The 24,729-nt window shown below is 39.3% G+C and overlaps 1 protein-coding gene across 3 annotated transcripts in view; it reads left to right on the top strand.

Annotated features, from left to right (window-relative positions):
• Positions 1 to 24,729, top strand: part of sec24d (SEC24 homolog D, COPII coat complex component) — a 178,288-nt gene that overhangs the window by 16,584 nt on the left and 136,975 nt on the right. The window contains exons 2-7 of one of the 3 annotated variants that reach the window (XM_073065165.1): positions 3,614 to 3,705; positions 6,824 to 6,988; positions 7,941 to 8,070; positions 8,509 to 8,657; positions 10,222 to 10,494; positions 20,014 to 20,147. In XM_073065165.1, the coding sequence (XP_072921266.1) occupies positions 6,865 to 6,988; positions 7,941 to 8,070; positions 8,509 to 8,657; positions 10,222 to 10,494; positions 20,014 to 20,147 (810 nt within the window). In that variant the 5' untranslated portion in view covers positions 3,614 to 3,705; positions 6,824 to 6,864. The remainder of the gene's footprint in view (positions 1 to 3,613; positions 3,706 to 6,823; positions 6,989 to 7,940; positions 8,071 to 8,508; positions 8,658 to 10,221; positions 10,495 to 20,013; positions 20,148 to 24,729) is intronic. The other 2 variants (XM_073065166.1, XM_073065164.1) reach the window with 2 other exon arrangements.

The raw sequence follows: 24,729 nt of genomic DNA, 5'->3' as shown, positions 1-24,729 counted from the left end.
TTTACAGTGCCGTGTAAAAGTACTCAGCCTTGATAAATGTTCACATAACTGGGGTGGCATGGAGGCATGGTGGTTACAGTGCAGGTGACCCAGGTTCAATTCCCACCACTGCCTTTAAGGGGTATGTACATTCTCAGCGTGAACGCGTGGATTACCTCTGGGTGCTCTGGCTTCCTCCCACAGTCCAAAGGTTGTTTGGTAATTGGTCATTGTAAATTGTCCCGTGATTAGGCTATGATTAAATCAGGGAATTGCTGGATGGTGTAGCTCAAAGGGCTGGAAAAACCTATTCCACACTGTTTCTCAATAAACAAACAAAGTACAGTCAGCCCTCCTTATCTGCAGAGGATTGGGTCCAGGACCCCCTGCGGATACCAAAAAACACGGATGCTCAAGTCCCTTATATAACCTATGCAACATCCTCCCGTATACTTTAAATTATCTCTAGATCACTTATAATACCTAATACAATGTAAATGCTATGTAAATAGTTGTTTTACTGCATTGTTTAGGGAATAATGACAAGAAAAAAAAATCAGCATCAGCCGATCCCGATTCTCCCATGATTTTTAAGTTCTTGAGGCTGTAGCGCTTTACATAGCCAGCCAGCCATCTCTTACTAGCTTTAAACTCCTTCCTCTTGCTCACAACACAAGTAGCGAACGAACAAGATGCGAGGCGAACAATGCTCAAACAATGAGTAATACTTTTAATCATCTCTAGATTACAGTACTTATAATACCTAATACAGTAGAAATGCTATGTGAATAGTTGTTACACTGTATTGTTTAGAGAATGAGGACACTTTGGAGGAGGCTCAGTAATACTAAAGTCAGGATCTGAGGAGGTTGAGGGCTGAGGACCACTTCAGCAAGTGACATGACACTTTTCAAAAGATCTAAGAACCAATCCCTCGTGGATAAGGAGGGCCGACTGTACCTCCCTTTGTTCAGTACTTAGTTGAACAACAATTATAGCCAGTAGTGTTTTTTGGATGTCTACGAGCTTTACACAACATGATGAAGCAAGATTTGCCCATTCCTCCTTGCAAAATTGCTCAAACTGTGCCAGGTTATTTGGGGAGTGGCAGTGGACAGCAATCTTAAGGTCTTGCCAGGGATGTTCAATTGAGTTCAGGACTGTGACCGGGCCACTCAAGGACATCAATTTTCTTCATTTGAAGCCACCCTGTGGTTGCTCTGGCAGTGTGCTTTGGGAAATTGTCCTACTGAAAGACAAACTTCCTTCCCAGTTTAAGCTCTCTGGGAGAGGCTAGCAGTTTTTTAAATCCAGGATTTCTCTGGATTTAGCAACATTCGTATTCCCAACAATCGTGACCAGATTTCCAGTCCCTACTGTAGGATAGCATCACCATAGCATGATGCTACTTCCACCATACTTTACAGTAGGGATAGCAACTAAGTTTAGAGAGACAGCCTGACCGAGGCAGTGTGGCTGTGGTGTCATATTTTTTGATGATGGATTGCAATGTTATGTTCCGTGCCTTTGAAATGGTCTTGTACCCTTACCCAGATTTGTGCTTCTTTATCACCATCTTGCTAACTTGTCTTGAATGCTCCTTTGCCTAAGTTTGGCATAGTTTTTTGAAAATTACCATACAGTTGGACCATTCAGAGAGAGGGTATTTATTATGAACTCATTGAAAACAGGTGATCCTCTTGTTTTTCTATATCAACAAATATTGATGAATATTAAACATCAATAAGATAGATATATTGCTACTGAGAAAAGTCAGAATGGTAATTACAAAGGGGTGTGTACTTTTTTCAGTCTCTCAATTTCTGAGTTTAATTTCTAATAAATTGTTGAAAGGTCTTGAAATTTTCTTTTGATTTGACATGATACACAATGTTTTGTAGATTTGTTCAAAATTCCTAGTTTGAAATATTTTAAATTTAGGAAATGTGAAAATAGTTGTGGGGGCTGAATACTTTTTCAAGGCACGGTACAAGCTTCAGTCCTGTCAAATTGCATACAGTTCAACTACCACATCTCAATTTCCATGTCTGCTGTCCTACTGTAGCTCTCAGTCTTTCAGTACCTTTTCAGCTCCAGAAACATTTAGTTATCCCACTAACTGCTGTCCTATGAACTCAATCACATCACACCATATTTGACAGCTATGGATTAGGTGAAATACATCCCAAATCTTTGACCCTGAACCTAAACTTTAACTGCGTTCCTCTCTTAATTGAAGAAATTCTTTAACTTTCTTAGCATGGTATTTAATTTTTACAATCCAACAAAAAAAATGCACTGTGCAAGTGAAAACAAAAAGGAAAGCAACTTCAAGCAGACTCTCAGTGCCTGTCAGGAATATTGACAGCTGATCTTTTAGTGACCCTTTTGTTTGTGTCTGCACCAGGACTTAATTAAATAACATTTTCAGTCACATTTTGCCACATACAAAATCTGTATATGGTCCAGTTTTCAATGTAACTGGTATGAAGATAATAATACTTAATTGTGCAAGGAGCAGGCATGTTTGACAAAGCCCTATTCATACATTCCTGTTCCTTGCGTGTATATCATGCAAAATAAGATTAGAGCATGTTTGAAAGGTTTGAACTGCTCATTAAGAATTGGTTTGGACACTTATTTATGATCCTCTCCAATGTAGATTTCATTTCCTGGTGCATTAGCCCATGCGTTAATGTCACCAACATCTATAGCTCCTGTTAATTACTTACTGACAGAAATTGGATTAAAGGTCACAATTTACAAGCGCTTCATAAATAACTCACTATAAAATGAATAATTGAAAGTGGTGAACTAATTGTGAATAGTCGTGACCCAGAGGACAAAGATTTTACATACATAAAAGCATCACCTGTAATTTGAATCAAAAAGTAATCAGCACTCGCAGGTCACGATAAAGGTGAAGATGTCCATGAACTGTTGATGTAGCTCACAGACACATCTTGTGGGGGCTTGACTATCCAGTGTATGGAATATGCACTGGACCACTCAGTATAAGCAGCAGGGGTCTTCCTGGAGACCCTTGTAGCTATAACTTCCCAGCATCTTTTTCTCTTCCTTCCCATGTTTTCTGTGATTTTTTTTGCTTTATTCTCCACCATAAGGTGGCAATACTAGTATCAGCACCCACTAACTCAATAACACTGTTAATGAGCTTTGAAACTAAAGACTTTCAAACTTAAATCAAGTTTTATTGATGCCATTAAAGTGAGCCACAATAGTGTTTCACTGCATTTGGAAGGGAGTAAAGCAAATTCTTGGTCCAGATTGTTGTTTAAGCTTTCAGTCAGATTTCAAGATTTCTATGTCATGATGGCTATTTTGCTCCATAAGTTATTAAAGGATTCAATCGGAAGGCAATTAATTTTGTTACAGATGCTAATCCAAATACAGTGGATTCTGGTTAATTGGGACACATTGGGACGAGAAATTCTTTCCAATTAAGTAGTTGTGCCAATTAGCAAGAGTTTCATGGAAATAGTTAAAAAGGTATATTAAAAAAAAAACTAACATTTAACAGAGTAATAAATTATGTATTTAAATGAAAAACAGAACAATTTAGAACACTATGAATTCTACTACAAAAATATAAAACTGTATTATTTCCTTTTAGTAAGCACTCACCATTAAATTGTCTCCACTGCACTGCTCACCAAACGTAAAGGAGTCTTGACCCAATCACAGAACAGAAGAGATGAATTGATGGTGAGCTATAACCTTAATAACAAACTGCAAAATAATAAGCATCAGAGAGCACAAAACAAGAGAGAACAGAAACTTAACATGACAAGATAACTGAAGGCTAAGACTAACTGGTTGAGGTTGGCTTGTTCCTACAAACAAAGGAGGATTGGGGTTGGGAGCTGGGTTTAACTAGGCTGCATGTGATGAGTTGGAATGAGTGGCAGGTGACTCCTGTTAGTTGGATGGGGATTGGGAGGAGTCTGTATTTGCAGGGCTAAAAGAATGTATAAATTCCTTACAGACAGTGGGTAAATGAAATCCAGGTCACTAATGTTATCACACTGCCCCATGTAACCTTTTTATCTGTGTTGGACACATGTGCAGAGTGAAGCACTTCATGTCACTTTCACTTTTAGTTACAGTTTATTGATTCAAACTCTATCTATTTATGTGGGGAGTTGAGTACTAGTGCCTATAAATTTATGGTTTCTGGATCACCTCATTGAACTTCATTTGTTCAATGGTCACAATAGACACAACCGAATATGTGCCATTTGTTCCTCTTCCCTCAAGGCCAAGCTTTTGAGGAGGAAATTTCAAAGCTTGGCTGAGGTGTTTTGGAGATTGGGACATTATGGGGTGATGCAAAGTTCTTGTTTGATTGTGGCTATGTTTTGGGGGGTGGGGGGTGATTGGAAATTGACATTGTCCAGAGGAGCAGATACTTGAAGGCTTGGAAAATTCCAGGCAGTGTATCACAGGTTTGGGTTCATTTGACAGGGTTTGCTGAGCTTCTAAGCTCTTAAGTGCAGCCTGGATTTTGAGGGGCTTGATCTTGAAGGGCAGTTATAATGCAGGGGATGAGAGCTCAAGAATGTAGGGAATTAATTTACATATTTTGCAAGTCTCCCATGATCTTTTGGAAATGCCCACTAACAGTTGCAAAAAATAAGTAAAATAAATATGAGCAACACTCACAAAATGCTGGTGGAACGCAGCAGGCCAGGCAGCATCTATAGGGAGAAGTACGGTCAACGTTTCAGGTCAAGACCCTTCATCAGGACTAACTGAAAGAAGAGATAGTAAGAGATTTGAAAGTGGGTGTGAGAAGGACAGAGAGAGAAAAAAGGGAAAATACTAAATAAGTAAATAAGGGATGGGGTAAGAAGGGGGGAGGGGCATTAACGGAAGGAAGTTAGAGAAGTCAATGTTCATGCCATCAGGTTGGAGGCTGCCCAGACGGAATATAAGGTGTTGTTCCTCCTTATGAGACTTTTCATTTCCAGGACGAAGGAAATGTCTTCTTTTTTTAAAGAAAGGGGCTTCCCTTCCTCCACTATCAGCTTTGCTGTCAAATGCATCTCTCCCATTTCACGCACATCTGCTCTCACCCCATCCTCCTGCCACCCCACCAGGGATAGGGTTCCCCTTGTCCTCACCTACCACCCCACCAACCTCCGGGTCCAACATATAATTCATCGTAACTTCCACCACCTCCAACGGGATCCCACCACCAAGCACATCTTTCCCTCCCCCCCACTTACTGCGTTCCTCAGGGATCACTCCCTACGTGACTCCCTTGTCCACTCATTCCCTCCATCTCTTCCCACCGATCTCCCTCCTGGCACTTATTCTTGTAAGCGGAACAAGTGCTACACCTGTCCTTACACTTCCTCCCTCACCACCATTCAGGGCCCCAGACAGTCCTTCCAGGTGAGGCGACACTTCACCTGTATGTCAGCTAGTGTGGTATACTGCGACCGGTGCTCCTGGTGTGGCCTTTTATATATTGGTGAGACCCGACGCAGACTGGGAGACCGTTTCGCTGAACACCTACGCTTGGTCCACCAGAGAAAGCAGGATCTCCCAGTGGCCACACATTTTAATTCCACGTCCCATTCCCATTCTGATATGTCTATCCATGCCTCCTCTACTGTCAAGATGAAGCCACACTCAGGTTGGAGGAACAACATCTTGTATTCCGTCTGGGTAGCCTCCAACCTGATGGCATGAACACTGATTTATCTAACTTCCGTTAATGCCCACATCCCCTTCTTAACCCATCCCTTATTTACTTGTTTGTTTCTTTGTTTATTTATTTATTATTTTTCACCTTTTTTCCTCTCTCTTTTTTCTCTCTCTGTCCCTCTCACAATCACTCCTTGCCTGTTCTCCATCCCCCTCTGGTGCTCCACTCCCCCTTTCTTTCTCCGTAGGCCTCCCGTCCCATGATCCTCTTCCTTCTCCAGCTCTGTGTCCCTTTTGCCAATCAATTTCCCAGCTCTTAGTTTCATCCCTCCTCCTCCTGTCTTCTCCTATCATTTTGGATCTCCCCTCCCCCTCCCACTTTCAAATCTGTTACTATCTCTTCTTTTAATTAGTCCTGACAATGGGTCTCAGCCTGAAACGTCGACTGTACTTCTTCCTATAGATGCTGCCTGGCCTGCTGCGTTCCACCAGCAGTTTGTGTGTATTGCTTGAATTTCCAGCATCTGCAGATTTCCTTGTGTTTGCGTAAAATAAATATTAGTTCTGTACAAAAGTACAAAATTACAACATCTGTCTTCACATCTCTGTAGAAGAAAATGCTATCAGATTTTCATGGAACTGACTAACTTGGTGCCTGGCCTTCTGTCAATAGTTGTTGTCAATGTTATGTCTAATTTTATGTCCGTCCTGATGAAGGGTCTCGGCCCAAAACGTCAACAGTGCTTCTCCCTATAGATGCCACCTGGCCTGCTGTGTTCCACCAGCATTTTGTGTGTGTTATGTCTAATTTCCCTGTTTGCTGGGTGTTTCTCATGAAAATCACTGGAGAGCCTCTCTACATTGCCAATGTGCTGAAGCATTCTGCTACAATTTTGTGAACTCACTCTAATATAAATTGCAAGATTTCATTTGATTAATTAAATATCTAAACTTTAGATAATTAATCAAGTGAAACTTGGCTATTTAATATCCAACTTGCCCTTCAAGCTTGCATTTTATTTTGTGACAAGTCATGATGGAGTCGGGGCACAGCTCTTGCATTATTGTCAGAATATGTTTGGATGGTATAGGCGTACTAGAATCTCGACTGTCCTGCAATGTAAAAGTAACCTGAAACTTTGTCCTCCTCCTTTATTTCTTCTCTCATCAGGTTTCTTAAGGATCCAAGGAATGAGAATATTTTAAATAAAAATGAGTCAACAAGGATATATTACCACACCACCTTATTCTCAAAGTCAGCCTGGAATGGGAGGATATCCAACTGCATGTGGTTCAGCAAATTCACAGCCTCATTATGGCCACTTTGGTGGAACAGGTTAGTCACATTCAGTAGCACCTACAGTTGGCCACTTTGGTGGAACAGGTTAGTCACATTCAGTAGCACCTACAGTTAATCTGTATACAGAGACAAGAGGTAGGCTAAACAGACTTCACAGTATATGTTGGTGATGTTAAACCTGACTCTGGTTAAAATCTCAGGTGATGCCCTGCGTTGTGCATTCACTACCTCCTCCTACTTCACCCTGACGACTGCTGAAAGATAGGTACACTTTTAGAGTTTGTTTGATCGTCTCTGATGAGCAAAGGTTAGCAGAAAGCCAGCATTTAGCTCCTGTTGCTTGGATTTTGTTGGGAAATGAACATTATTTGCATAGAAATCTGAATATTTACTTTTGTTACACGCTTTGTATTCTATTCCTCATGATTAGATTATCTGATAGAAATAATTCAAGCTATACAGTTTAACTAACAACCAAAGTGGTATTTAAATAATTTTAATTTCTTTCACTTTTTTATCTATTTATCTACTTACTACTATTTAGCACAGAAAATGTAACTGATTTGTCAGTAGTACATTGTGTCGTAGCTTGTAGAATTAAAGAATTAGAACAAAAAATGCTGGGATTTCCCAACAAGTCAGTGGCATCTCTGAAGAGAGAAACAGTTAACATTTCAGACCAGTGACTGTTCATTAGATTTTGAGTTCTCCAGAGTGTCTCTCATATTGCTAAAGGATTATTGGTCGGAAATGTTTACCCTGTTTCTCATGAATATCTCCAGAATTTTATTTGGATTTCCAACACCTATAGATTTTTGCCTTTCAAGTAGAATTGAAAAAGTCTATAAACTTGGCAAATATTTGAACATAAATTTATCATATTTGTGGGATTATCTTCTCTTCTGAATATCTTTTACAAATATATTTTCCATGCTTTTCTACTTTTCCTAAAGGATGTATTTGTGTAATGGTTATACTTGTTTCATAGGGCTACTGAAACCAGCATCTTCACCTCATGGGCCAGCAATTTCTGCTGGCCGTTCACCATCTTCTCCAGCACAATTTGGTCAAAATAACCTCCAGAATGGAATATATAATCCTGGAAACCAACTACCAAGGTATTTATCATAGCCTATAATAAAATTTGTATAAAAACATCATTTTACATACATAGGTATACTCGGCTTTGTTTTTGAAGTAAATTGAATATCTTAAAAGAGTGATCAAGTATGCTGTTTTTTTTAGCAAGTACTTGGCTCCCAGTGAATTAATCACAGTAAAAAGTAAAGGCACTTAAGTTTCCAACTGGATTTGATGCAGAACTAGAGCTGTTATTACTCAGCTGCCTTGCCCAATAGTTAATGGTCATGTAACCATGAAATTTTGCAGAATGCCAAACTGTACTAGGGCTAGGTTTGTTGCATATTATATGCTAATGTTTGAGTCATATTTTCAATAAAGTGATTGTAAATGGTTCAATATCAAAGAATAATTGGAAGTAAATTAGTTGGAGATGCCACTATAATGTTTATATTTCAATTTATTTGTGTTTGTAGCTATGCAGTTTCTTCCCCAAGCAGTGTTCAGACTCCTTCCTTCCAATCCCATGGCTCCCACACACAATCAGTCTACCAGAATACTGCCCCACCTGCATTCACACAGCAAGTCATTGGTCAAATGGGTACCATGAAAATAAGTGGCTATGGTAAGTGTTCTTGCTAAGTAACACAGCAAATCAGTTGAATATTTGTTTTGGATGCATAAGAAATTGGTAAAGGAATAAAAGAGCAATGGGAAATTAAAAACCTATTCAGGATTTTTTTCAAAGTATTTTGATGTTAGGTAATTTCTCTGTAGTTGTCCGTTGTTGGCACTCACAATTTCTTCAGCCTTTTGAACTGAGGACAAAGGGGCATAAGAGTGGAAGGGGATGAAATTTCCATACTTTATAAGCAAATTGCCCTCACATGCATATGAAATGTGTGTGTGTGTGTGTATATACACCTCTGCTCAATAAAACATAGCAAGTATTTTAATGGCATGACAAAAGCAACTCAAAATCTCTGTAATTGTTAACAATTCTTTTCATTCCTTGTCTTTTCACGATTTATTCTAGAATTCATGCATCTGATTTATGCTGACTTATTGATGTTAGCCTGAACTTCCACTGGCACCCAACTTTTGTGACTATCCAACTTGTTTCACAAAATTATTTATTATTCAGACACTTCCAATTATCAAAATTTCAACATATATCTCGGGTGAACAATTACTTCGTAATAATTTCTAAAACTGTTAAAGCATCCTCCTTCAAATTTCACATCTTTTACTGCAACCATTTATTGATGGTTGGAAGGTAATTTGGTGAGTGAGGACAACCTGGTGATGGATTATTGTGGCTCCAGTAAAGAAAGCAAATAGCTATATACCTACGGTAATCTCTCCATCTCAAGAGAGAAAATCCTTGTGTAAATTGTTTAAGTAATTTAATAGATGTTTGGAACAGATCTGAATATTTATGCATATAACTCCTGTTGCATTATACCTAAGGCAAAACTCTCACTGAGGACAAATTCCATAGCTTTTTGCATTTTTGTATTGGCTACCTGCATGTGTTTCAGTTTCCTGAAATGTTGCTAACTTATTTATTGATTGTGCATGGTTTGCATGGCCAGCGTTTATCTTCTATCAATAATTGCCCTCAGGATGCTGATAATGAGCCATCTTCTTGATCATCGCACTCTTTCTGACGAAAGCACTCCCTGTGCCCTGTACCTTCCTATTTGTAAATATAAACTGCATTGTTTGCTGACCCATTCAAATGTAATTCAATATAGTGCAAACATTAATGACCATCCCCACTTTTGACCATTTGATAGAATGGTGATGCCCTAGGGCACTGTCGTGAGGAACTAATGTTTGTGGCTGAAATAAATAATCCAGTGACCTGCTTTTAGTGTTATGATTCCCTCAGAGGGCAGCGCCAACTCTATTCTGGATGCCGCACCACAGCAGCCCCCATGAAGTGCAACGGGCATGCCCCCTCACTCCGGGCTGCTGCAACTGGCTTCAGGTTTTGTCCTTGCCAAAAGCAAGGCCTGGCAGCTCCCCCCACCATCTGCTCCTGCTCTCATCCAATAAATCAATGGACCAGATGTTCCCAACCCACTGAGTTTCTCCTGCACTTTGGTCTTTGTTCTTTATTACAGAAGCTTCTGTGTAAGCATTTCAATTAGACTTGATATCAAAATGTTCCTTTACTTTAATAGGCTCTTCTCAAGCACCTCCACAAGGTGATCCTTCACTGGCTGGACCACCCCTCCAGCCTTCGTTCCAAGGATCTCAGCCACAGCACCGTTTGCCACCTATCTCTTCTCCTCCAGCTCAAGGAACACCTGTTACACCAGCTTTCCCAGTAGCTTCAATGTTCCCCGGAGGGGCTGCGGGAATAAACGTTAGTCATCCTGGAATGAATCAAGGTGGTGTTGGTTTCCAGCAGGCTCCAGGTCAGCCTGCCATGGTTGGATACTTACAGCAGCAAGGTAAACACATCTTGTCAACAAAATATCATTCTGACAGTAGTGTGAAATGTTGCTGTCTTAGTCTAGCCCGATAATATCTTAATTGGTAACATTTGTAATTATTCAGATACTATGATAATATAACGTCAGTCAAATTTATTCACACTCAACTGAGAGAGGGACTAGTTCAGTATGTATTCACAATTGTTACCTGAAATATTATGAAATGTGAAATGTGAAATGTGAAAATGTGAAATTTAAACTTCTGCGTTAGAAACTTGCCTATGAGAACATTACCCATGTGTCCTGCCTCATTCTTCACGAACCTTTACACCCACTGGATTACTTTTGAAAGCAGTTACTGCTGCTAAATAATAGCCAATATGCACAAAAGTCGGGTTCACATAAACTTCATAAGATGATTTCATGTTAATGTGGTTGCATTTATCACTTCAGTTTGGTGGCTAAACCAGAAGTAGAATGGGAATGCATTTAGCGTAAGTTGATGCACATTAATGGAGGCAAATTCCTAGGGCCTGACCAGGGAAGAAATCACAGTGACACATTAGCCATTAGGGAAGTTCCAGAAAACTGGATGGTAGTTAATGTTGATCCATTGTTACCAAGGGTAACAAGGACAGGCTTGGGAAATACAGGCAGTGAGCCTGACCTCAATTGTTGTGAATTCTGAGTGACAAGATCTACCAATTGATTCCTGATCAGTAATAGTTGGCATGGAATTTTGCATGGGATGTCATGTCTGATTGAATTTTTTGAAGCTTTCTGAAGAGTTAACTATGGGAATATTTAACCTATGGTAGAGCACTAGTTGTTGTCTATATTAGCTTTAGTAAAGCCTCTGACAATGTCTTGCATGGCAGGCTGAGCTGGAAGATTAGCTCTCATAGGATTCAGTGGGAGCTAGTGACATGGATTTGGAATTGACTGGATGATAGGAAGCAAAGGATGATGGTTGGCTTGTACTTACTAAGGTGCCAGGAGTCAGTGTTGTGATCTTTGTTATGTACAAACCCCATTTCCAGAAAAGTTGGGATATTTTCCAAAATGCAATAAAAACAAAAATCTGTGATATGTTAATTCACGTGAACCTTTATTTAACTGACAAAAGTACAAAGAAAATATTTTCAATAGTTTTACTGACCAACTTAATTGTATTTTGTAAATATACACAAATTTAGAATTTGATGGCTACAACACACTCAACAAAAGTTGGGACAGAGGCATGTTTACCATTGTGTTACATCACCTTTCCTTTTAATAACACTTTTTAATCGTTTTAGAACTGAGGATACTAATTGTAGTAGATTTGCAATTGGAAATTTTGTCCATTCTTGCTTGATATAAGGCTTCAGCTGCTCAACAGTCCGTGGTCTCCGTTGTCTGATTCTCCTCTTCATGATGCGCCATACATTTTCAATAGGAGATAGATCTGGACTGGCAGCAGGCCAGTCAAGCACACACACTCTGTGTCTACAAAGCCACACTGTTGTAGCCCGTGCAGAATGTGGTCTGGCATTGTCCTGCTGAAATAAGCATGGACGTCCCGGGAAGAGACGTCACCTTGATGACAACATATGTCTCTCTAAAATCCTAATATACGCCTCAGAGTCAATGGTACCTTCACATACATGCAACTCACCCATGCCGTGGGCACTGATGCACCCCCATACCATCACAGATGCTGGCTTTTGCACTTTTCGCTGATAACAATCAGGATGGTCGTTTTCATCTTTGGCACGGAGAACTCGACGCCCGTTTTTTCCGAAAACTAGCTGAAATGTGGACTCATCTGACCACAGCACACGGTTCCACAGTCTTTCAGTCCATCTGAGATGAGCTCGGGCCCAGAGAACTTGCCGGCGTTTCTGCATAGAGTTGATGTATGGCTTCCTCCTTGCGTAATACAGTTTCAAGTTGCATTTCTGGATGCAGCGACGGACTGTGTTAAGTGACAATGGTTTTCCGAAGTACTCCCGAGCCCAGGTGGCTATAATTGTAACAGTAGCATGACAGTTTCTTAGGCAGTGCTGCCTGAGGGCTCGAAGATCGCATTCAACAGTAGTTTCCGACCTTGCCCTTTACGCACTGAGATGTCTCTGAATTCTCTGAATCTTTTCACAATATTATGTACTGTAGATGTTGAAAGACCTAAATTCTCTGCAATCTTGCGTTGAGAAATGTTCCTTTTGAACTGACTAACAATTCTGTCACGAATTTTGGCACAAAGGGGTGAGCCACGACCCATCCTTGCTTGCAAAGGCTGAGCCTTTGATGGACACTACTTTTATACCCAGTCATGATACCTCACCTGCTACCAATTAGCCTGCTTAATGTGGAGTCTTCCAAACCGGTGTTACTTGAATATTCTGTGCACTTCTCAGTCTTATTTGAACTCTGTCCCAACTTTTGTTGAGTGTGTTGCAGCCATCAAATTCAAAATTTGTGTATATTTACAAAATACAATTAAGTTGGTCAGTAAAACTATTGAAACTCTTTTCTTTGTACTTTTGTCAGTTAAATAAAGGTTCACGTGAATTAACATATCACAGATTTTTGTTTTTATTGCATTTTGGAAAATACTCCAACTTTTCTGGAATTGGGGTTTGTATTATTTATGTAAATGATTTGTATGTGAGTGTAGGTGGCCTGATTTGCAAGTTTGCTGATGAAACTAAATTAGGGGGTCTTCTTGACAGTGAAGTAAGTTGCAATAAATTGCAATGAGATCTTGATCTGTTAGGGCTGAGGAATGGTAAATGGATTTCGATTTTGATAAGTGTGAGGTGTTGCGATTTGGATATTCAAAGAAGGGTAGGACATATATAGTGAATGGCTAAACACTGATGAGTGTTGTGAAACAGAGGGATCCCGGAATACCAGTGCAGTTTGTTGAAAATGATTACACAAATAGACAGGGTGTGGGGGAGAAAAGAGCATTTCTATGCTGGCTTTAATCAGTCATGCCATTGGGTTTAGGTGTAGAGATGTTTATGTTGCAGTTATATAAGTTGTTGGTGAGCCAGTTTTGGTCATTGTCAACCTGGAGGGAATGGTGCCTGGACTGGAGGGTCTGAAGTATAGGGAGAGGTGGCCATGCTGGATCTTCATTGTCTGGAGTGCAGGAGAATGAGGAGTGGCTTAATAGAAGTTTATAAATCAAGAGACATTGCAATTAATCCAACTGTGCCCTTTCCACTGCCTGTCCTTCCTCTCAGTCTTTCTACACATTACATCTACCAAATGCCCCAGCTGACCTATCACTCAGATTTCCATCCCCCACCAAACTATTTTAAACCCTCTCCAAAAGATCTTGCAAACCTATTCACAAGTATGTTTGTCCCCCTCGACTTCATCTGTAACCCATCTCTTTTGTACAAGTCTTACCTTCCCCAGAATAGATCCCAGTGATCCACAAATCTGAAACCCTGCCCCGTACACAAATTCTTCAGCCACATATTAGTCTCCCATATTGTTCCTATTCTTGCCCTCAATGGCACGTGGCACAGACGGCAATCCAGAGATTACCACCCATGAGGTCCTGCTTCTCAGCTTCCTATCTAGATTCCTATATTCTCTCTTTAGGACCTCACTGCTTTTCGTTGATACCAATATGTACTATGGCCTCTGGCTGTTCACCCTTCCTCCCCTTAAGAATGCTGTGTACCCAATCTCAGACATCCCTGATCCTGGCACTTAGGAAGTGACATACCATCCAGAAGTCTCTTTCATGTCCATAAAATCTCCTATCTGTTCTCCTAACTATTGAATCCCCTATCATCACCACTCTTCTGTCCACTTCCTTTCTGAGTCACAGAACCAAACTCATGCCAGAGACCTGATCACTGTGGCTTTGCCATATTAGGTTATTTCCACACCCCATCCAACAAAATAATCCAAAGAAATATAATTGCTTTTGAAGAGAACAGCCACTGGGGTACTGTACATTATCTCTGTATTTCCTTTCCCTCTCCAGCTACTTGCCTCCTGCACTTTAGGAGTGATCATATCCCCTAGAGCTTTTATCTATCACTTTCTCATTTTGTTGAATGATCTGTAGATCATCTGGCCCTAGCTCCAGTTCCCTAACATGGTCTATAATGAGCTGCATCCTGATGTACTTCTAGCAGATGTGTTTCATGGAGATTTGCGTTCTCCCAGGGCTCCCACACCGCGCATGAGAAGCACACCATTGGTTTGGGGTCCATTCTCATTACCCTAGCTAGGCACTAATAGACAAAAGAGAATCCTGATGAAACCTTAAACTGGCATCTACCTGTTTTTGCCAAAGCATCTGTTCCCCACTCTAAATCTGTCCCATGGCCTAACTCTTTTTTATTGGCTGTTGCCAAGTGCGTAATCACCTCAGCAATCTCAGTCTCTGCAGAAAATCCCTACAGGCCCTGCTTACTCTTTTTAAATTTGGTAGTCTCATACTGTGTAAATTTCACAAGCAACTTTCCCCGCAAAAAGTCCTGGAAGGCCCCACTTGCTTTTGGAATCTGCCACTTAAAGCCCACAAGCAACTGTCTTTTCCTTGTTCGCCATTTGGTCTTTTTGACATCACCTTCATTCTTGCCCTCAAGTTCTTGATGGTTGAAGGTGCCAATAATAGTTTTTTATTCTATCTATTCATGACCTATCGATCCCAGCAATTCTTTGCTCCAAGGAGAAGAAGTACTACTTCTTGAGTATGTCCATGCAACCAGCATCCTTAATCACTTCAATATTTCCATTAACTCTACCCTGCACCCTGTCTAAAGAACAGGTAATCGTCTGGCCACATCTCGTGTGAGGAAGACCTAGGCTAGGGTCAACCCACATAAAGCTGCAGGGCCCAATAACATACCTGGTCAGGTGCTGAAGGATTGTACAGCCCAGTTAACAGAAGCTTCATCATACATCTTCAACATCTCTCTGGAACAGTCCACTATCCCTGCAGACATCATCCCAGTGCCCAAGAGGTCAAGGGTAACCTGCTTTAATGACTATAATGACTACTGTCCAGTAGCACTGATCTCAACATTAATGAAGTGTTTGATTATAGATTGCATTAAATCCCATTTTCCTGCTACATTGGATCCTTTCCAGTTTGCTTCTTGCTCACATTGGTCCACTGCCATCCACCACATCCCGTCCCTCCTGGAAAATGGTGCCTCATGTACTGTTTATCAACTACAACTCAGCATTTAATAGGATCATCCCTCAGAAGCTGGTGAATAAACTGTCCTCGTTGGGTTTCAACACCTCTCTCTGAATCTTGGACTTCTTGACAGAAAGACCACAGTGAGTCTGTGTTGGCAGCAACATCTCTAGTGGACTTTAGGAGATGCAGTCTGACCACTCCTCAGTGCACATAAACAGCTCCACCATGGAGAGAGTTAGGAGCACCAAGTTTCTGGGAATGCACATAATGGACTATCTCACCTGGTCCCTCAACACCATCTCTTTAGTCGAGAAAGCACAGCAGGGTCACCACTTCCTGAGGACATAGAGGTAAGTGAGGATTCCTCACCCCTAATCAAAACAGTTTTTACAGGAGCACCATTGAGCATGTCCTGACCAATTGCATCACCATTTGGTTCAGAAATTATAAGGCATTTGACCACAAGACTCTAGAAAGGACTGTCTGGACAGCCAAGAGGATCACCAGGGTCTCTGTCCACCCATTCCAGATAGTTATCAGGAGTGCTGCACATGCAGGGCCCTTAACGTTGTCAAGTATCCCTCCCATCCATCCCACAATCAGGCAGGAGGTACCGTAGCATGAGGACCTGGACTGTTAGTCAAGGATTTCCCCAGGCCACGTGGTAATGAACACCCTGCCACCACCCAGGCCTCATCACGCATGAAGGTCCGATAGCATTCAACTGTTTACTTTTTAATTTGTGCTGTAAATGCATCTTGTGCTAAATGTCAAACTTCTGGAAGAAATATACATACAGTACATATACATAGTCCAGTTTATATTGTCTCTCCTTTCTTCTTCTATTTTAAATATAATGCTTCACATATTTCTCGTTTAAATTTCATCTTATCAAGCACATTGCTTATTCTACCAGTCTGTCTTTATCCTTTCTCTCCATAGTTCATTTTGATTCCAAGTTTTGTGATACCTAAGTCATTAATATATATTGGGAAAGCAGGTGTTGCTGATTTCTGGGGAAATTTACTGTATGTGCCTCCCATTAGTTTGAAAACTACCATTAACCACTGCTTTCTGTTTCTTCTCAGTTAGACAGTTTTCTATCCATGAGACTAATGCCCAATTTATTCCATGCCCTGTCACTAGATTCGTACACAGAAGTTCCTGAAGCTCATCTATTATTCCATATGCACATCAACTGAATTTTGCTCACTGGCCCACTCTGTTTCAATATAAGGAAGTTCAAGTTAACTAAAATTAATTTACATCTAACAAATCAATGTTGCCTTTTCCTAATGAATTCCCATTTTCAGTTGACTGCTAATTCTGCAGATTATTATTCTTTTAAGCCAGGTGGTTTGTAAAGTGACTGATCTGTTGTTGCATTTGTAATAGGAGTATCATTTCCCCCATCTATGGAAAATTATGGACAGTGTCTCCGTTCTTCATTTGGCAATCCAACATGTATTCCACCTGGACTAGGTGTCTTGTCCTCTTTAAGTACAGCTGCATTTATAATATATCTTCATCAGGTTTAGACCATCGAGGATGTCAACTACATCTTCCTTTGCTGAGACATCAGCAGCATCTTCTTTCTTGGTAAACGCTGATGTAAAGTACCTTGGACATGCCCCCTGCCTCCATTATCAGATGTCTTTTTTCTCTGATTGGCCTCAGCTTTCTGTTTTTACCTGTTTACTATTTCCAGACTTTTTTGCTTGCCTCCTTATATTTGTTAACATATTCATAATCTCTATTTGGTCCTCTTGTTTCATTTTAACTTTCCTTTTAACTTTGTATAATTAGTTTGGTTCTCACTTGTGTTGTCAGTTCAATGTCCATCATAGATCCTTTTAATACTTAACTTTATACATTTCTGGTTATCTGCCTTTAATTGCCTAACTTCATGATCAGAAAATGCTGGATTGCATGTGAATTATCACAGCTTTTTGTTTGTTTAGTTTCGTCCTCTTAGCATTAATTTTACCTGATTCGGATTTGTTCTCATTTCACTAGAGTTGACTCTTTTCTAGTAGCCTATTCTTTTTACCTATTCTTAGAATGACACCTCTCCTTTCTCACAGCTGTTAGAACACATCACAGTATTATGACCAGTGCATTTATAGAAATGTTCTTTCAATAATCAACCCCTTTCCTTCCCCTTCCAATTGGAAATAAATAGATACATAACTTCCTCTGGAAAAGATTTCAAAATTTCATTCCCTGGCTCTCTTGTATTTTATTATTTTCCCAGTATATAATGGAAAGATTGATTGTCTATGCTGTTGTGTATGTTCCCTGGAAAATTGCTGCTTTATTCTTCCCACTAATTGGCAGTCTATGGAATATTGCCATTAGTGCAGTGTCACCACTGTATTTTGTTCCTTAACTCTAACAAGATAGATTCAGCCCAAAACACTGACTGCTCTTTGCCCTCCATAGATGCTGCCAGACTTGCTGAGTTCCTCCAGCAGTCCCACCACTATCTGTAAGGAGTTTGTATGTTTTCCCCATGGTTGGTTTCCTCCGGATGCTCCGATTCCTCCCACAGTCCTAAGATGTACTGGTTGATAGATTAATTGGTCATTGTAAATTGTCCTGTGAACAGGCTACGGTTAAATCGGGAGATTGCTGGATGGTATGGCTTAAAGGACCGGAATGGCCTTTTCCACTCTATATCTCAATAAATAAATAAAAAAATGACATTTGCATACATTGCTCAAGATTTTCAACAACTGCAGAACGTCTTGTGTTTAATATTCAACTTAATCAGTTATGTTATCACTCTTCTTTTTACTTTCCTCTATCTTTACAGAACACTTTATGTAAAGGAATATTGAGTACCCAATGTTAAGTGTAAGTCTTTTAAACAGATACCTATTATTTCCAAAGCTGCATGGTGGTTCAGTTAGTCGAGCTGCTGCCTTACAACTTCAGTGACCTGAACTCAATCCTGATATCCTAATACTTGGTTTTGTCTGGGTGGAGTTTGTACAATCTCCATGTGCTTCAGTTTACCCACGTCCTATAGACTACTATAAATTGCCCCACTTTATCAATGATATTAACGATATGTCTGGGGTGACATATATGGATTGGTATAAGATGGTGGTTATTGTTTGGTGCAGGCTCAGTAAACTGTAGCACATGTTTCCAAACTATATGACTTTCACTCCATGAGTTTAAGATTACCATAAATCAGATTACCAATTGTGTCTGCAGTCCTCCAAAAGTGACTAATTTGTCTTTGTATTGACGCACATTTGTAAAGTTTAGACCTTGTACTCTCTCTAAGTCACTGCTTATTCCAAGTAAATTTTTAAGTCCCCTTCTGCTGCCCCTGTCAGCCTTTTGCAGCTGTGGGGAGCCTCCCTGTGTTCTCACCATGCCAACCTGTGTTTATTTCTGGAATACACTTCAGTATTGACATGCCAGGTAGCATCAGAGAAAAGGGAAACAGAGTAAACGGTTTGAGTTGAAGACCCTTTGTCAGAACTGAGATGGTGCAAAAACAAGGTTTTTGGTTTTAAATTGCAGAGAACAGCAGAGTAAAGGATAAGACAAAGGAAACATCTTTTTTAAGGTGAAGCCAGGGTTGACATGATGCCATGAAGATCATCTGTAAATAATGTTCCCCAGTCAGTATGTTTATCAGAGCATTTAGAGAAAGAGATACTGTATGTTTGTTTATTGAATGCAGCCTGGACTAGGCCTTTCCACCCCTTCAGGCTGCAACCCCCCCCCCCCGCCCCCCCATTTAATCCTAGCCTAATAACAAGACAATTTACAATGACCAATTAAACTACCGAACAATATGTCTTTGGACGAATGCAAAAGGGCAGAGCTGTAATGTTCGAGGTGTAGGCTATACTATTGAGGAGAGAAAACTGAGTCAATGTCATAGATGACCTGGCCAGTCCTGATATTGCAAGAAGTATAATTGTGCCCCTCAGGACCATGTAAAACAAAAAAAGGTAACATTTTGTTAATTAAGTGTTTTAGATTTATGTCTTGGTTTAAACACTCGGAAATACATGGAGATTATTGAATGTTTATGCTGACTTACATTGAAATTGATAAAACCAAGAGTACTATATTGCTGCTTTCAGTTGGAGGTGCTCTTCTCAAAAATTATATAAATTGTAAGTGGAAACAATTACCTCCATTTCTTTTCCTATTTATAAATTGAATATAGTTTTAGTTGTTCATTTTTGAAGAAGTTGTGTTTGTCTGTGTTAACAAATCTTTTAAAACAAATAGTACTGTTTCTCTGAAGGCAGCAAACAAAAGAATAATCCATGAAACTTTACTGATCTAGTTGAGATAACTTTAGGAAATACATTTTAAATTCTGGTGTTTATTCCTGTTCTGTGCAGCAGGTATATATGGAGGGCAGCAAAGGGGAGTTCAGTCAAATTATCCTGGAACTTATCCTGGGGCACCAGCAACTGGTGCACAGCTTGTGGGACCTCAACAGAAGAAACTGGACCCTGACTCCATTCCTAGCCCGGTAAGTACAGTACAGTAATAAACATAAACTATTAGTACCTTCAGATTTTCTTCGTTTGGATTACACTTTAAGCATGTAAATTTATTGGATTTCCTGTGTCACTCTCAACTGGATACAAAATGTATGTAGTCTTAAGAGAACGTAACAACTGTGTTACTAGTGGAGGGGATCGGGTGAGTTTTGTAACTTCAGAGCATTAAATTAATTCAAATGAAGACACAAGATTCCGAGAATACTGGCCTGGTTCGAATTTACTTTAAGTGACATATCAAATGCACAACAGGATCTGTTCTTTTTGTTTCAAAGAAATCTGATAGTTGTGCATTTCTGTTCTTTCGACATTTGTGAAATCAGAAAAGTAAGAAATATTCTCAATTTCAGCATTTGATCTGATCTTAGTTTGGGATTTCTATGATGCTCAGCGGATGTCTGCTACTGTTGTTTCATCACAGTTAAATTTAAATCTCCTGACATTGCAGGTGGGTTAGTATGAGAGCCTAATTTGGTGAAGATCCAATACCAGTTGTGTACCAGCCTTGGACACCTGCTAGTATTCTGTCAGTACTGAAAGATTTAGTACTTCATGACTTCCCTAGAGATCTACTGGAGTGATGTTTCCAAAACTGACCTCACTTGAATGGTTCCCTGTAGAGGAGGTATTGGCTAACTGCCAAATATGATGGGAGTCTGAGATCCAACCCAAACAACACATTGCCAGCAGCCAAATCTTATTGTAATTGTGATACCTGCCAGTCTGTTATAATTCTTCCAGAAGATTGACTATATATTTAGTTTAGTCACTCACTCTTTGTGAAATGTTTTGTGTATTTTTTTAAATAAGCATGGAAAACCTGGTCTTCAGAAGATTGAAAATGATTGTCGGTATCTTAATTCAATCCATTACAAACTAGACCTAATTTTAGATCTGTACTTGTGAGGTTGTATCATGTTTGATTAAATAATACTGAGTGGAGTACAACACGCCATAAGTAGCATGTGGAACATGTTAGTTCTTTCAATCAAAGCTGAGTTTCCAGGCATTTATTTTTAAGATTAAAATACCACTATCTGGTTGAAGAAATGCATTATTCAAGACATAAAAACTATTATAATATTCTGATTTGTTATGATAAATTTTAGATATCTAAATGCAAATTTATTATTTTAGTTTTAAAACCATTAAAAAAATTACCATTGTCTCTTGATTGACTTGATCTATCAAATTATCATGTATCTTTATGTTAGGTAGGATATTTTTGATGGTATTTGTGGTTAATGGACTCTTGATTAGTAGAAAAATATTCAACACTGTCAAACTAAAAATGTTAAGAAGACCTGTCTTTTTTAAAAACGAATATTGTTTTAAGCAGAGTTTAGATCGATCTCGTTCAAATGTTGCTGTGTTACTAAGTGCATGGATTTGTGAAAGACACCCCTATTTTATAATATCACAAGCATAAAAGAACATTCCATCTAACATTTTGTAAGTTTTCCCATATTAACAGTCTTAACTATGTTAACCTATGTTTCTTATTAGTTTTGGTTGAAGCACATTCACTTCTATGAATGAAAAACAGAGGAGCACTTCTGTTTGAACATACGTCCCTATTTCCATGGTGAACAGGTTGAGAAAGCATTGATATCAGACTAGAATCACAAAAGAAGAATAATGTAGATAATGGAAATCTGAAATAAAACAAAGGTTGAAAATAGTGAGCACACCAATTATCATCTATGAAGAGAAAGATGGAGTTAATGTTTATGGGACCTGTAAAATTTTCTCTGCCCCTTTCTCCACAGTTGCTGCCTGACCTGTTGAGTAATCCCATCATTCTCTGTGTTGTTTTTATCCAAGAGAATTATAACCTTGTTCTTGGACTATATTGAGAAGATAGTAATATCTGTCACCAAGATAATGACATTCTTAAAAAAATTGTTTTGACTTTGGTAGCAACTAGCAGAGAAGTCAACTAGCATTGTTTGTCTAAAATTTTTCCTCAGCCTGAAGCTGTTAACAATGTATGGTGGAAATATTTGTTTAAACATTCTTGTGTATCTTCAACAATGGACAGCTCCAAACCTTAACTGAGGCATACTGCTGATATTAATATCTATGCCAAACTACCTTGATTTGAATATGTTGCGGGGAATTGAGGCTAACTTCTGCCGATAATTGCAAATCTTTCCAGTAAAAGTTTGATTGAGACTAGGGATTAACTTTGACAAAATAGATACTATGAGGATTCCATCACTAGAACGATCTCTTGGACTGGTTTAATTAATCTAGAGTAATTAGATAATTTCTTCTACGTTTGGTCTGGGATTCTGCATCTCTCAAGACATCATGTTCCTGTCTGTGGAACAGGTAATGTGTGGAAATATCCAAATACACTGTTGTTATCTGTTATTAAGAAAGAAATATACTTCTGGGATTATACCATCATCTAATTGCTTTAAGCATTTTAGGGTGACCTTTTTCTCAGAAAGATAGGTCATGTGAACTGCGTCAGTATCTGATTTGGCCAAAACACAACACAGCAAAAAAGGCAACACGAATGAATCTGCAGATGCTGGAAATAAATAAAAACACAAAATGCTGGCAGAACTCGGCAGGCCAGACAGCATCTATGGGAGGAGGTAGTGATGAGGTTTCGGGCCGAAATGTCGTCACTACCTCCTCCCATAGATGCTGTCTGGCCTGCTGAGTTCTGCCAGCATTTTGTGTTTTTACAACAAAAAAGCCTGGTTAGTATTCTCTCTAAAACTCAAGAACAAGATTTTCTTATAATAGTTATTAAAAACATCCATGTCTGTGGATCTGCACAAGCAGTCACCAGCTAAACTGCTGTATTGCAATTTTCTTTATAAATTTAGAACTCCCAAGTGAATTAAGCTGGCCCTGTGCCGTAATGATGTCTTGGGAGATTTTCTGGTAATCTGTGGGAGAGGAAGTCTGCCTTGTAGACTTGCTCCTTTCTATTACCGTGTGTCTCAATTTCTGTCTCAACCATTCTTAAACTCTTTGCATGTAGCCAACTTCAACTGTTAAACTCATTTGCCACTTTTATATACTTTGGTAGGTGATTAATTACATGATTATTTGGAACATTTTATTTTATTACTGTTGATGACATTTCAGTGAATCTTATGACATGAGCTAAGACATGATTTGATGTTGATTCACATTCTGAATTTGAACTCTGTGTGCTCATGTAGTAATTTTATGTCATGACAAGCTATAGTTTATAAACTGCAGCAGATTTTCAATTGCTCTGCATGTGAAAAAGGGTGCTTTGTGAGAAAATGTTTTTTGGTAGGTATAAACCAGAAATTGTTATTTCTTAAAGCTATAGCAAATGTATCGTGATCCTCTGCTCACTTACAGCTCTCTTTTTCTTCCAGATTACTACATCACCCTGAAATCAGAATTATTATCACTGATATACGTCATGAAATTTGTCGCTTTGCGGCAGCAGTACAGTGCAGTACATAAAATTTTATAGGTTACAATAAGAAATATAAAAATGAATAAATAGTGTAATAGATCAAAGTGGCAAGGTAGCGTTCAAGGACAGTTCAGAAATCTGATGGTGAAGGGGAAGAGGCTGTTCCTGAATGCGGGATTATATCTAAGTGTTCTCTGCTCCACACAAAACAATGTGATATCTCCGGAAAAGAAAAGTCCCAAGCCAAATTTAGAGAGGGAAAAATAGAAATTGTTTTCTGACCAATGTAGGTAATCAAACTTGTGCAGCAGATCGCTCTGATGCCAAATTCATTGAAGCATCTATTTTTTCAGAGTCAATGCCTGATCCTAACAACTTTTAATGGAAGGATTTTAGTAAGTTGGTGCCCAGAACAAAAGGTGTCAGCCTGTAACAAAGGTCTGTTGTTCTCTAGAAACAAAATAAATGTGTTAACATCTGACTTGGATCTAGCCTTCACTTTCTTCTCTGACCTCATCTCCCTATTTCAATGTATCACCAAATGGAATCCAGTCTGTACACTTCACATACAAAAATCAATCAGATTTGACCACATCCCTCCCCTTCCTCCCCCCTACCCCTATCTCAAGACAATTGCCCTCCAATCAAAGACAGCAACCGTTTTTGCCTGTTTTTACAACTGGCTTTATCTCAACACCATATCTAATGGCCCCTAACTGCATCTTTTACAAAACTGATTTAAGGAGACCAGAAATGGTTATGGTATTTTCCATATTTATGAACCCTGTTTTAGTTGTCACTTAGAAGGAAAATACCTGTTAAGCTCATTTTAATGTGAATACCTCATCAGCTCATAGTCTTTTATGTACAAACATTCTTTCCATATTCTTCTAATTGAAAAACAAATTCAGACTGCTTTCCAGTATTTCTTTTTTCGTACATTATCCAGTTCCTGTTATTTCCACTTTATAGTAAAGGGACCAGAACCGCTCACAGCATTTCAAGTGTAGATTAACCATGGGGTAGGTATTTACCCTATGTGCTAAATAAGATTATAAGACTGAGAGAGAAACACCAAGTGACACAATGCTGGATGTGTGCAATGCCTATCTGGTTGCAGCCTTGGTTGTGAATTA

The sequence above is a fragment of the Hemitrygon akajei genome, chromosome 13, assembly GCF_048418815.1.
Source record: "Hemitrygon akajei chromosome 13, sHemAka1.3, whole genome shotgun sequence".
Taxonomy (NCBI): Eukaryota; Metazoa; Chordata; class Chondrichthyes; order Myliobatiformes; family Dasyatidae; genus Hemitrygon; species Hemitrygon akajei.
This window is presented reverse-complemented; position numbering and strand designations above follow the sequence as displayed.